At 41.4% G+C, this 15,228-nt stretch overlaps 1 protein-coding gene across 4 annotated transcripts in view; it reads left to right on the forward strand.

The window, feature by feature from the left end:
• Nucleotides 1–15,228, forward strand: part of LOC139766093 (uncharacterized) — an 86,511-nt gene that overhangs the window by 44,549 nt on the left and 26,734 nt on the right. For 3 of the 4 annotated variants that reach the window (XM_071694382.1, XM_071694292.1, XM_071694456.1), the window contains exons 13-14: nt 6,945–7,129; nt 7,297–7,522. The exons of the other annotated variant lie outside the window; for it this stretch is intronic. In XM_071694382.1, coding sequence (XP_071550483.1) covers nt 6,945–7,129; nt 7,297–7,522 — 411 coding nt within the window. The remainder of the gene's footprint in view (nt 1–6,944; nt 7,130–7,296; nt 7,523–15,228) is intronic. 4 annotated transcript variants of the gene reach the window in all.

Here is a 15,228-nt window from a genome sequence, read left to right on the forward strand (position 1 = left end):
AACCTGGCCCCCTTCTCTGTTCCTTCTTTTGGAAAAAAAAAAAAGAGAGGGGAGGATTTCCAGCCACCCGCTCCCTCCCCTTTTAGTCACCTTCTACGACACGCAGGGAATACGTGGGGAGTATTCTTTCTCCCCTAACCCCAGGGATAAAAAGAATAGACATATTGCAAATTTCTGAAATGCAAACCATTTTCCATATACTCTTATATTATAAGCGAAGTTGCATTCTTCGGAAAAAAATTTTGGCCAACAGAAGTAATGAAGGTACGCTTAAGAATAGACGTAAACATTTTCCAACACATTTTGAATATAGTCGAGATAGTTTTATAAGTTTACTCTCCACTAAAATTGTAGGTAAGCAAAAATATGCAAGTTTTACTCACTAGAGACATTGCTGAGTTGTGTGTAAGATGGTTGTAGTTTTTCCTATTTTTTTTGCTTATTTGGGCTCCTGACGTATAGGTGTACTTCATAAAAACACCAGGCCCATAGCCAGTCTTTAAGGGGGAAGCAGTGTTCCTTGGCAGGTAGCGAAAGTGGCTTGCACTGTTCTGCAAAGAGTGAGTGATGACTGATGTGCGAGTTAATGAGTAATGTGAAGAGGAAAGTGTTCACAGTATTGTTCAAAAGACATGGCCCTACATATGTCTTCAGAAGCTTACCAATAATTTTACTATAATGTTATTAAAACATGCTTATTTAGGTTTTTAACAGAAAATTGAACTTTAGGAAAACAACAGGTTCATATCTGGGGACGAAGTGGTGTTGTATGAAGGGTAGTATAGGTGACACACTGCTCTACAGAGAAAGAGTGTTTGTGATGATTGATGCATGAGTTAATATTTACTGTAATGTATGAGTAATTTGGTGAGTCAAATGGCTTTGATATTGTTGACAAATTATAGCCTATGTTTATCTTCCAAAGCTTACTGATAATTTTTCTGTAATGTAATTGGAATAGACATTGCTTACTTGGGTTTTTAATGGAGAAATGTACTTCAAGAAAGCAACAAATCTGTAGCCAGTGAGGATCCAGTGTTCCTTTAGGAGAGACCACACTCTTGGCAAATATCAGATGTGACATGCATGACTCCACAGACAGCAAGTGTAATTGCCTATAATCACCTAATTGTACTGTATGGGAAAGGAGTTTTACATTCATGGGGACCCATCTCTTGATTTTATGAATAATGTCTGCATTACCCATGTCTACACTTTATATGTTCCATTCATCCATCACTGCTATAATGTAAAAGTATTTCTTTGCATCCTTATTTACAAGTTTTTACGTAATTTCATGGTATGTCCTCTGGTTGCTCAGTCCCTACATCTCTCAAAGAACAGTCCACTGCTCTCTTTGTTATCTCTTTTAAAAACTTAAAGCTTGTGATAAGGCCACCCTTTAGTCTTCTTTTTTGCAAAATGGGTAAATTTAAAGTCTCGAGCTTACCAGTAGTGTAGCTCACTTCAGTCTGGTAGTATCTTCATTGCCCTCCTCTGGCCTTTCTCTATGACCTCTTTGTACTTCTTTTGGTGTGGGAACCAAACCTGAGAAGCTTACTCTAGTTATGGCCTTATATAGGATACGAGTAGCTTGCTAACTATTTCTGGTGTGTATCCTTTGTTCCCTCCCAATGAGATGATCTTTTATCCATTGTAGGAATTTCCTTATTATTCCTGCTTTGAGATTCAACTTTTCAATTAGCCTCCTGTGTAGTACGGTGTCAGTTGCCATCAGGCAGTCAAGATACAGACAGTCCACCCAGTCCACTTTTATTGTGTGTGATTATAAGCTAATTTGACTGCACTACATTGGTATTAGTTTACATCCTACTTTGTGTATTGATGTTATGAATCACATTTTGGGAATGTCTGCTACTTTGATTTCATCTAGGATTTGCCTGGGCAATATCAGATTAGCAGACATTCCCAGAGAGGCGTACATAACATCAGTACACAAAGTAGGATGTAAACTAATACAAAATTAGTTCAGTCAGATTAGCTTAAGAACACACATGATAAAAGTATACTGGCTTTACCAACTCAGCTTGCTAGAGGTTACACCACAAGTGAAGAGTCACCTTTGGTAAGGCTATATCATTGGGAGTACAGTCACACCAAGAACTTCTCAATGCAAAGGAATCTCCATTTTCCTGCCACTGGAAATACTACATACTTGGGCAGCAAAAGTCCATAGCAATGTCTTGGGTAATGCTAGGACTCTTTCATAGAAATTGGTCTTGATGCATTGATATATATTAATTTATTTATTTATTTAGTATACTTTGTCGCTGTCTCCCACGTTAACAAGGTAGCGCAAAGAAACAGACGAAAGAATGGCCCAACCCTCCCACATACACATTCATATACATAAACGCCCACACACCCACATATACATACCTATACATTACAACATATACATACACAGACATATACATGTATACACATGTAAATATTCATGCTTGCTGCCTTCATCCATTTCCATCGCCACCCTGCCACACATGAAATGGCATCCCCTCCCCCGTGCGCATGCGAGGTAGCACTAGGAAAAGACAACAAAGGCCACATTTGTTCACACTCAGTCTCTAGCTGTTTAGTGTGATGCATTGAAATCACAGATCCCTTTCCACATCTAGACCCCACAAAACTTTCCATGGTTTATCCCAGACGCTTCACATGCCCTGGTTCAATCCATTGGCAGCACGTCGACCCTGGTATACCACATCATTCCAATTCACTCTATTCCTTGCACTCCTTTCACCCTCCTGCATGTTCAGGCCCTGATCACTCAAAATTTTTTCACTTCATCCTTCCACCTCCAATTTGGTTTCCCACTTCTCGTTCCCTCCACCTATGACACATATCCTCTTTGTCAATCTTTCCTTACTCATTCTCTCCATGTGACCAAACCATTTCAATACACCCTCTTCTGCTATCTCAACCACATTCTTTTAATTACCACACATCTCTCTTTCCCTTTCATTACTTACTCAATCAAACCACCTCACACCACATATTGTCCTCAAACATCTGATTTCCAACACATCCACCCTACTCCACACAACCCTATCTATAGCCCATGCCTCGCAACCATATAACATTGTTGGAACCACTATTCCTTCAAACATACCCATTTTTGCTCTCCAAGATAACGTTCTCGCCTTCCACACATTCTTCAATGCTCCCAGAACCTTCACCCCCTCCCCCACCCTGTGTCTGCTAATCTGATTTTGGTAAAGTGTGTGAAAGAAGAAAGCTGAGAGTAAATGTGAATAACAGCACGTTTATTAGGTTCGGCAGGGTTGAGAGTCAAGTGGATTGGGAGGTAAGTTTGAATGGAGAAAAACTGGAGGAAGTAAAGTGTTTTAGATATCTGGGAGTGGATCTGGTAGCGGATGGAACCATGAAAGCGGAAGTGAATCATAGGGTGGGGGAGGGGGCAAAAATCCTGGGAGCCTTGAAGAATGTGTGGAAGTCGAGAACATTATCTCGGAAAGCAAAAATGGGTATGTTTGAAGGAATAGTGGTTCCAACAATGTTGTATGGTTGCGAGGCATGGGCTATGGATAGAGTTGTGCGCAGGAGGGTGGATGTGCTGGAAATGAGATGTTTGAGGACAATATGTGGTGTGAGGTGGTTTGATCGAGTAAGTAATGTAAGGGTAAGAGAGATGTGTGGAAATAAAAAGAGCGTGGTTGAGAGAGCAGAAGAGGGTGTTTTGAAATGGTTTGAGCACATGGAGAGAATGAGTGAGGAAAGATTGACCAAGAGGATATATGTGTCGGAGGTGGAGGGAACAAGGAGAAGTGGGAGACCAAATTGGAGGTGGAAAGATGGAGTGAAAAAGATTTTGAGTGATCGGGGCCTGAACATGCAGGAGGATGAAAGGCGGGCAAGGAATAGAGTGAATTGGATCAATGTGGTATACCGGGGTTGACGTGCTGTCAATGGATTGAATCAGGGCATGTGAAGCGTCTGGGGTAAACCATGGAAAGTTCTGTGGGGCGTGGATGTGGAAAGGGAGCTGTGGTTTCGGGCATTATTGCATGACAGCTAGAGACTGAGTATGAACGAATGGGGCCTTTGTTGTCTTTTCCTAGCACTACCTTGCACACATGAAGGGGGAGGGGGATGTTATTCCATGTGTGGCGAGGTGGCGATGGGAATGAATAAAGGCAGACAGTGTGAATTGTGTGCATGGGTATATATGTATGTGTCTGTGTGTGTATATATATGTGTACATTGAGATGTATGGGTATGTATATTTGCGTGTGTGGACGTGTATGTATATACATGTGTAGGGGGTGGGTTGGGCCATTTCTTTTGTCTGTTTCCTTGCGCTACCTCGCAAATGCGGGAGACAGCGACAAAGCAAAATAAATAAATAAATGAATATATATATACAGGTATACCACCGAATTTCCAGCAACTGATGGTTCGGCACCTCCTTTGGTCTGACATAATTCCTTGAAGGAACCTGAAATTACCACAGCCACCAGACTAGTTTACTGGGTGGCCACAGATGGCGTTGTGTGCAGGGCATGCTTATTTACATTCCTTAGACTGCACTCGTTAGTGGTGATACCACAATTCTGTGAGATTCTTAGCTTATTTTGCTTAAATTCAACCCTAGCTATGGCTTCTAAGACATATGAGTGTCAGTCATGGTGTCAAACATAAATATCAGTCCATATCAATGCAAGATAAAGTAGAACTGTTGAGAAAATGGACCGTGGTGTTTCGGTGCGTAAGCTGTGTGACATCTACAGTATTGGTTCGTCAACTGTTTATGATATAAAGAAGCAATGGGAGAAAATATTGAAATTCTATGCAGACAGCGATTCCAAGAAGCAAATGACAATTATAAAAACTATGAAAGATGGTAAGAGTACTGAGCACAATCGAGTGATGATGGAATGGTTTTGAAAGTGTTGGAGTGATGGAGTGGACTTGTCAGGTAGCATGATAATGGACCAGGCTAAGTTGAATTACAACATGAGCATGATTATAGTGAAGGATGGATCCAAAGATTCAAGAAGCATTATGGAATTTCCATGAATAAAGTGCAGAGAAAAGCGGTCTACAAACCACGAAGGAGCTGCTGAGTATGTGGACGAATTGCAAAACTCATAGCTGATGAGCACCTCAGTCCTGAGCAGGTGTGTAATGCACATGAAACTGCATTATTCTGGCAATGCACACCCAGGAAAACACTAACAACAGAAGACGAAGAAGACCCCACAGGATTCAAACAGGGGCGTATCTAGGGGAAATAGCACCTATGACAAGCACTGAAATTGCGCCCGTCCAAACATATAACAACACCATTTTTTGTTTTCATTATCTCCGCCAAGGAGATTATGTTTTTACTGGCGTTTGTTTGTTTGTCTGTGAGCAACTTTCAACAAAAGTTATGAACAAATTTTTGATGAAATTTTCAGTGAAAGTCAGAAATGACACAAGTACCAATTGATTAGATTTTGGGAGTGATCTGAATCATTGTCTGGATCCAGGACGCCATTACGGAAATATCAATTTTTGTGAATAACTATTGAACTAATAATATCATTGTGATGCCAGATATGTTTTCATAGTCAAGAAATCTAAATCTTTAAGATCCAAATCGTTGTCTGGATTCAGGATGCCATTACGCCGCTGGTGCCCCCCTTTAATTGGTGCCCAGGGCACCTGCCCTACCTGCCATACCCTAGAAATGCCACTTGATTCAAACAATCTAAGGACAGACTTCCCATCTTAGGGTGCTCAAAAATTTCATATTTGTTTGATTTAAATTTTTGGTAGTCCATGGTATACTTTAGACAAATGGGAGATGTATGATTAGTGGGTTAGACGTGTGTTGATGAATTAATATTACGTGACCACAGGTTAGTCCGGCAAAATGGTTAATCCGACAAGGCTTTGGAACCAAGAGTGCCATAAAATCAGTGGTGTACCTTCATATATGTAATTAAAGTTACTGGAACATCTGAATAAGAGCAATTATGTAGATGAAGGACAACATTGATTTGTACCAGAGAAAAGTAGGCAAACTTAATTATTCTCTTACTACAGTAGCATCTGTTAGACTTTAATACAAGGGAAAAGAGAAGATACCATTTGTATTGATTTTGGTAAATCATTTGATAAAGTAAACCACAGAATTGTACTAAGGAAAATTGGGGAAAAAATTTTTAAACAAAATTGGAATATTGATTTAATAGTTTCTGACTGACAGAGAGTAGGAGCAAACAGAACCATGTATGTTAAACATTCTCTATTGAAAGTGTCACAGGGAATGGTATTAGCCTCAGTTCTCTCCATGACAATGATATCAGACATTGACAGACAAGTAAAAGTAAGTTGGATCATGTGCTTCATTGATGACACTTGAATGAGCAAGATGCTACCATCAAAGAATGATGAAAAGAGTTAGATACAAGAGTTAGATATGTACAATCTACAAATGGACAGAAAAGAACTGGATGGAATTTAAGTATATCATGATTGATTAATGGAAATATTTCCACTTATGATTACTTTAACTCCTTCACACAAGGGTGGGCTTCTATACAATCATAGTTCCCTACTGGCCTGAGATTTTTGTTTTTCACATCTCTGCTTTTAGTTGCTTCCCTTCTACTGTTTTTCACTTCTCTGTTTTCAGTTGATTCCTTTCCACTTTTCTTTGTTTTTAGTTGCTTCCCTTTTGTTTTCTGTCTTTTCTCACCTCCCTATTTTTGTTTTCTATGTGTATACTAAAGTAGTCCTAATTCTTTTGACACATACTTTTTTGTAATGTCATGTTAGCAAAAGGTGAGGACATCTACAATGTTTATGAGGGATTATATTGGATGCAGTTAGATTTAGTGCAGGAAGCAATGTGCACCTATTAGATTGACTGATATCACAGTAATCATGTTAATTTCACTGATTTTCACTTTTAGGCATTGATAACCCTGATGAAGCCTGCAGGACTGCAAGTTTTTTTCATTCCTTCTGTAAAGACATGAGACAACAGATTTCGTCACCACAGTCAATAGCTGCTGAGGGTATTGGTCACAATTATGTCTGTGAATCTAGTGTCAAAAACAGTACCATTAAGGATGTATGCAGAAAGCTAGATAAAGAGGTATTTCTGACAGTATTGAATGTTTCCATTTTGCCTTGTGTTTTCAAATGCCCATATTGTGTGTTGACATCTGTATGTTTGATGAGATTTGTATCATTAGTTTGTTATACACTCATTATGTACATTTTAAACTATATGCTTTATGCTTATGTAAATGTCCTTAACAGATATTGTTAGGGTCTGACTCAAAGGTGTGTTCACCTGTACCTCATCAAGTACAAGGTACATTGTGTGAGTGCAATCTTTACAACTCCATTTCTGGCCAGCGGCGTTCAAAAGCTTTAGCAAGTCATATCAAGAGGGGTGCTCGCAGGAAGACCTTACGTAATTTAGAACTGCCAGGACTTGGTGAATTAGGGATAAGCCAGATGAAGGCTGAAGAAATGTCAGAAGGTATGGATACAGTTGCCAATGGAAGCTTTTTCGTAGGGAATGTTATTTCTCGCTTTTCCTTCCCTTGGCTTGATTCAAACTACAGACCAGTTACTGGCCTCTTACACGATGTGAAACTCACATTAACCTTTACATATTACTATACTTCATGCTGATGAAAGGGCTTTGAAATTCACTGCCTTTACCTCTTCATGAATGGATATGTAGGTAAACCTACAGGCATGGGTGACAAGCAGAGTCCTTGATGCCCTTCTCCAAGGGAGACCTTGGATGTATTTGCTTTTTAGGCTTCATTGACAAGCAAGGACCCATAATGCTTTCATGGCAGCAGATCTGTGCATCCTCTTTTGTTCATGTACTAGTGACAACAAGGTCTTCAGCCCTAATTTGTCTTTTAACTGTACAGTTCCCATTGAGAGAAGCGGCCCTTTTGATGGAGACCCTCTGTACCCATCTGCTGTTTAGGTAGCAATAAACAGAAACAGACAAATTGGTTTATTTCAATAAAATTACATGGTTGAGGATGCAAGGTCCATAGGACACAGTAGAAAATTAAGGAGTCATTTGCTGTAGCAAAGAATAAGATGGTTGGTGATAAACAAGGAAAAATCAGTATGATTTACACTATATGTCCAACAGTTTTTTTGTTGTCACAATGTCACAAACCACTAGAGTTAATGAGTCCTGCCACATGAGATTCACGACCTTTTTAGATTTGCTCCACATCTGTACGGTTGGAGTCAGTCATTGCAGTGTGTTGTTCTTGTGCTCACCTCACTGTGTCAAGGAGGTGGGAGGTCTCTGTGCTTATCTTCATTGAGTAGTACCTTTGTGAACTTTAGGGTCAGCTCCACCCTTCTTTGTGACAATGTCTGTAAGGAGGACTTTTTTCATACCCACGTCAGATCTTCATAGCTCTCTTTGGACTGTCCTGATTGACTGAGACTGGTGAACAGAGAGCCCAGCACAAAACAGTGGGCAGCAATACTCCAGAATAGGTTGTATTTATGTATGTTTTGATGATTTATTGGATGGGGCAGGAGTCATTGATGCCCTTCTGTTAGGGCAATCAAGTATAATAAGTGATAAGAGGTAATGATGAAGTGAGAAGGAGATGGAGTGAGTATTTTGAAGGTTTGTTGAATGTGTTTGATGATAGAGTGGCAGATGTAGGGTGTTTTGGTTGGGGTGGTGTTTGAAGTGAGAGCGTCAGGGTTAAAGTCAGGTTAAGAGAGAAGAGGTGGTGAAATCCTTGCGGAAGATGAAATCTGGCAAGGGAGCAGGTTTGGATGGTGTTGCAGTTGAATTTATTAGAAAGAGGGTGATTGTGTTCTTGATTGGCTGGTAAGGGTATTCAATGTATGTATGGATCATGGTGAAGTACCTGGGGATTGCCAGAATGCATGTATAATGCCATTGTACAGAGGCAAAGGGAATAAAGGTGAGTGTACAAACTACAGAGGCATAAGTTTGTTGAGTATTCCTGGAATGATTTTTTTTTTTTTTTTTTTTTTTTTTTTTTTATACTTTGTCGCTGTCTCCCGCGTATTGCGAGGTAGCGCAAGGAAACAGACGAAAGAAATGGCCCAACCCCCCCCATACACATGTACATACACACGTCCACACACACAAATATACATACCTACACAGCTTTCCATGGTTTACCCCGGACGCTTCACATGCCTTGATTCAATCCACTGACAGCACGTCAACCCCTGTATACCACATCGCTCCAATTCACTCTATTCCTTGCCCTCCTTTCACCCTCCTGCATGTTCAGGCCCCGATCACACAAAATCTTTTTCACTCCATCTTTCCACCTCCAATTTGGTCTCCCTCTTCTCCTCGTTCCCTCCACCTCCGACACATATATCCTCTTGGTCAATCTTTCCTCACTCATTCTCTCCATGTGCCCAAACCATTTTAAAACACTCTCTTCTGCTCTCTCAACCACGCTCTTTTTATTTCCACACATCTCTCTTACCCTTACGTTACTTACTCGATCAAACCACCTCACACCACACATTGTCCTCAAACATCTCATTTCCAGCACATCCATCCTCCTGCGCACAACTCTATCCATAGCCCACGCCTCGCAACCATACAACATTGTTGGAACTACTATTCCTTCAAACATACCCATTTTTGCTTTCCGGGATAATGTTCTCGACTTCCACACATTTTTCAAGGCTCCCAAAATTTTCGCCCCCTCCCCCACCCTATGATCCACTTCCGCTTCCATGGTTCCATCTGCTGACAGATCCACTCCCAGATATCTAAAACACTTCACTTCCTCCAGTTTTTCACCATTCAAACTCACCTCCCAATTGACTTGACCCTCAGCCCTACTGTACCTAATAACCTTGCTCTTATTCACATTTACTCTTAACTTTCTTCTTCCACACACTTTACCAAACTCCATCACCAGCTTCTGCAGTTTCTCACATGAATCCGCCACCAGCGCTGTATCATCAGCGAACAACAACTGACTCACTTCCCAAGCTCTCTCATCCCCAACAGACTTCATACTTGCCCCTCTTTCCAAGACTCTTGCATTTACCTCCCTAACAACCCCATCCATAAACAAATTAAACAACCATGGAGACATCACACACCCCTGCCGCAAACCTACATTCACTGAGAACCAATCACTTTCCTCTCTTCCTACACGTACACATGCCTTACATCCTCGATAAAAACTTTTCACTGCTTCTAACAACTTGCCTCCCACACCATATATTCTTAATACCTTCCACAGAGCATCTCTATCAACTCTATCATATGCCTTCTCCAGATCCATAAATGCTACATACAAATCCATTTGCTTTTCTAAGTATTTCTCACATACATTCTTCAAAGCAAACACCTGATCCACACATCCTCTACCACTTCTGAAACCACACTGCTCTTCCCCAATCTGATGCTCTGTACATGCCTTCACCCTCTCAATCAATACCCTCCCATATAATTTACCAGGAATACTCAACAAACTTATACCCCTGTAATTTGAGCACTCACTCTTATCCCCTTTGCCTTTGTACAATGGCACTATGCACGCATTCCGCCAATCCTCAGGCACCTCACCATGAGTCATACATACATTAAATAACCTTACCAACCAGTCAACAATACAGTCACCCCCTTTTTTAATAAATTCCACTGCAATACCATCCAAACCTGCTGCCTTGCCGGCTTTCATCTTCCGCAAAGCTTTTACTACCTCTTCTGGAATGATGTATGGGAGGGTATTGATTGAGAGGGTGAAGGCATGTATAGAGCATCAGACTGGGGAGGAGCAGTTTGGTTTCAGACGTGGTAGAAGATGTGTGGATCAGGTGTTTGCTTTGAAGAACGTGTGAGAAATATTTAGAAAAACAGATGGATTTGTATGTGGCAATTATGGATCTGGAGAAGGCGTATGACAGGGTTGATAGAGATGCTTTGTGGAAGGTCTTAAGAGTACATGTGTGGGAGGTAAGCTGCTAGAAGCAGTGAAAAGTTTTTATCAAGGATGTAAGGCATGTGTACAAATAGGAAGAGAGGAGAGTGATTGGTTCCCAGTGAAGGTCGGTCTGCAGCAGGGGCATGTGATTCCTCCATGGTTGTTTAATTTGTTTATGGATGAGGTGGTTAAGGGAGGTAAATGCAAGAGTTTTGGAGAGAGTGGCCCCATAGGAAACAGCATCACTACCCCTTGCTTCAGCGAGGTAGTGCCAGGATAACAGACAAAAAAGGGCCACAGTCATTCATACTCAGTCTCTAGCTGTCATGTGTAATGCCCCAAAACCACAGCTCCCTATCCACATCCAGGCCCCACAGACCTTTCCATGGCTTACCCTAGACGTTTCACATACCTTGGTTAAGTCCATTGACAGCACATCGACCCAGTTCACTCTATTCCTTGCACCCGTCACCCTCCTTTATGTTCAGGCCCCAATCTCTGAAAATCCTTTTCACTCCATCCTTCCACCTCCTATTCGGTCTCCTGCTTCTCCTTGTTCTCTCCACCTCTGACACATATACCCTCTTTGTCAATCTTTCTTCACTCATTCTCTCCATATGTCCAAACCATTTCAACACACCCTCTTTTGCTCTCACAACTACACTCTTTTTGTTTCCACACATATCTCTTACCCTTTCACTAGTTACTCAATCAAACTACCTCACACCACATTTTGTTCTCAAACATTTCATTTCCAACACGTCCACCTCTCCATACAATCCTATCTGTAGCCCATGCCTCACAACCATATAATACTGTTGGGATTACTATTCATTCAAACATACCCATTCTTGCTCTCTGAGATAACGTTCTCTTCTCTCCACGTTCATCACTCCCAAAATCTTCAATGCCTCCCCACTCTATGACTCACTTCCATTTCCATGGTTCCACTCGCTGCTAAATCCACTCCCAGGTGTCTAAAACACTTCATTTCCTCCAATTTTTCTCCATTCAAACTTACATCCCAATTTACTTGTCCCTCAGCCCTACTGAACCTAATAACCTTGCTCTTATTCACATTTACTTTCAACATTCTCCTTTCACACACTTTTCCAAACTCAGTCACCAACTTCTGCAGTTTCTCGCTTGAATCTGCCTCCAGTGCTCTATCCTCGGCAAACAGCAACTGACACTTCCCAGATCCTCTTGTCTCCAATAGACTGCATACTTGCCCCTCTCTCCAAAACTCTTGCATTTTCCTCCCTAACCAACCAACCCATAAACAAATTAAACAACCAAGGGGACATCACACACCCCTGCCATGGACTGACCTTCGCTGGGAACCAGTCAATCTCCTCTCTTCCTACTTGTACACATGCCTTACTCCTTGATAAAACTTTCCACCACTTTTAGCAGCTTACCCCCCATGCCATATACCCTTAAGACCTTCCACAAAGCATTTCTATCAACCTTATCATATGCCTTTTCCAGATCCAAATCCATCTGTTTTTCTATGTATTTCTTACACACATTCTTCAAAGCAAACACCTGATCCACTCATCCTCTACCACTTTTAAAACGACACTGCCCCTCCCCAGTCTGATGCTCTGTACATGCCTTCACCCTCTCAATCAATATACAATATCCCATGAATTCTCCACTGGCTTATTCCTCTGTAGTTTGAACACTCACCTTTATCCCCTTTGCCTCTGTACAATGGCACTATACATGCATTCCACCAATCCTCAGGCACCTCACCATGATCCATACGTACATTGAATATTCTTACCAACCAGTCAACAACACAGTCACCTCCTTTCTTAATAAAATCAACTGCAGTACCATCCAAACCTGCCACCTTGCCAGATTCCATCTTCTGCAAAGCTTTTACCACCTCTTCTTTATTTAGCAAACCATTCCCCCTGACTCTCTCACACCACATACCACCCTGACCAAAATGCCCTACATCTGCCACTCTATCATCAAACACATTCAACAAACCTTCAAAATACTCACTCCATCTCCTCATTTTATCACTACCTGTTATCACATCCCTCCTTGCTGCCTTCACCGATGTCCCCATTTGTTTTCGTTTTACACATGTTTAGTATGTTAATATGTTCTTTTGGAGAAGTGATGTTGATTTGAGTTAGAAGTGCTTCATGTGTTAGGGCTGTGATGGTATGGGTTGTGGGAATTTATTTAATTGTTTACCAGAGTTGGGTGCTGTTGTATTTGAAGTTCATTATTACGAAAGAACTAATAAGTGCAAGGAGGCACTAATTGGTCTGCTTTCCATCATGCTGAAATGTGTCAAGTAAAACATATGTATAGAGAAACAGCAAGATCAGGAGACTACAAGATGTCACTACAAGATGGCTGTCGGCATTATTGGCATTTTGGTTGGTCTGGATATGGTATTAGTGTAAACTGTAAAGATGTTTTTGGCTAAAGAATGTAGTGTTCACAAAGAACTCTCCATTCATTTTCAAGGGCAATGCCACACCTACAATTTAGTACTTTGTTATCTTTCTTTGGCCTTCATTACCATCTGTAGATGTCTAGGTTTTGGAACTGGCAAGGTTCCTGAATATGTGTTTTGGGTCCATAGGGTTTTGGTCTCCTGAATCAGATGAGGCACTGATAGGATGTCGCAGGAAGCAGCTGCTTGATCATGCATTCTGAGCACCCAGTGAGCCTAGAAATCTCATGTGTGCCCATATTTTCTTGCTTTCATGTGAGAATCTAGGCTTTCTCTTCCTTACAAAGGCTTGAGCCAACCATCTTAAAGCTCAGGTAAAGGAAATACATTGCCCAGAAGTGAAATTCCCAAAATGAAGCTGCAACCAGGAAGAGTAAAGAGAGGACAACTTTCCATCAAGATTGCTTGAGACACACTGAGGCGGGTTACTGGTGATCACACCATTAGAAACGCTTGTCTAAGCTATCCGATGTATTTATTCATTTATTATTTATTTTGCTTTGTCGCTGTCTCCCGCGTTAGCGAGGTAGCGCAACGAAACAGACGAAAGAATGGCCCAACCCGCCCACATACACATGTATGTACATACACGTCCACACATGCAAATATACATACCTATACATCTCAGTGTCAATGTACACATATATATACACACACAGACATATACATATATACACACGTACATAATTCATACTGTCTTCCTTTATTTGTTCCCATCGCCACCTCGCCACACATGAAATAACAACCCCCTTCCCCCTCATGTGTGCGAGGTAGCGCAAGGAAAGACATTTGTTATACTTTGTCGCTGTCTCCCACGTTAGCGAGGTAGCGCAAGGAAACAGACAAAATAATGGCCAAACCCACCCACATACACATGTATATGCATAAACGCCCACACACGCACATATACATACCTATACATTTCAATGTATACATACATATATATACACAGACATATACATATGTACACATGCACATATTCATACATGCTGCCTTCATCCATTCCTGCCGCTACTTTGCCACACATGAAATAACACTCTCCTCCCCCCGTGTGCATGCAGGGTGGCACTAGGAAAGGACAACAAAGGCCACATTCATCCACACTCAGACTCTAACTGTCATTTGTAATGCACCGAAACCATGGCTTCCTTTCCACATCCAGGCCCCACAAAACTCTCCATGGTTTACCCAAGATGCTTCACATGTCCTGGTTCAATCCATTGACAGCACGTCGACCCAGGTATACCACATCGTTCCAATTCACTGTATTCCTTGCATACCTTCAACCCTCCTGTATGTTCAGGCCCCGATAGCTCAAAATCTTTTTCACTTCATCCTTCCACCTCCAGTTTGGTCTCCCACTTCTCCTCGTTCCTCCACCTCTGACGCATATATCCTCTTTGTCAATCTTTCCTCACTCATTCTTTCCATGTGACCAAACCATTTCAATACACCCTCTTCTGCTCCCTCAACCACACTCTTTTTATTACCACACATCTCTCTTACCCTTCCATTACTGACTTGATCAAACCACCTCACACCACATATTGTCCTCAAACATCTCGTTTCCAACACATCCACCCTCCTCCACACAACCCTCTCTATCGCCCATGCTTCACAACCATATAACATTGTTGAACCAATATTCCTTCAAACATACCCATTCACAACCATATAACATTGTTGGAACCACTATTCCTTCAAACATACCCATTTTTGCTTTCCGAGATAACGTTCTCGCCTTCCACACATTCTTCAACGCTCCCATAACCTTCGCCCCCT

This window comes from Panulirus ornatus, chromosome 1, assembly GCF_036320965.1.
Source record: "Panulirus ornatus isolate Po-2019 chromosome 1, ASM3632096v1, whole genome shotgun sequence".
In the NCBI taxonomy this organism is placed as follows: Eukaryota; Metazoa; Arthropoda; class Malacostraca; order Decapoda; family Palinuridae; genus Panulirus; species Panulirus ornatus.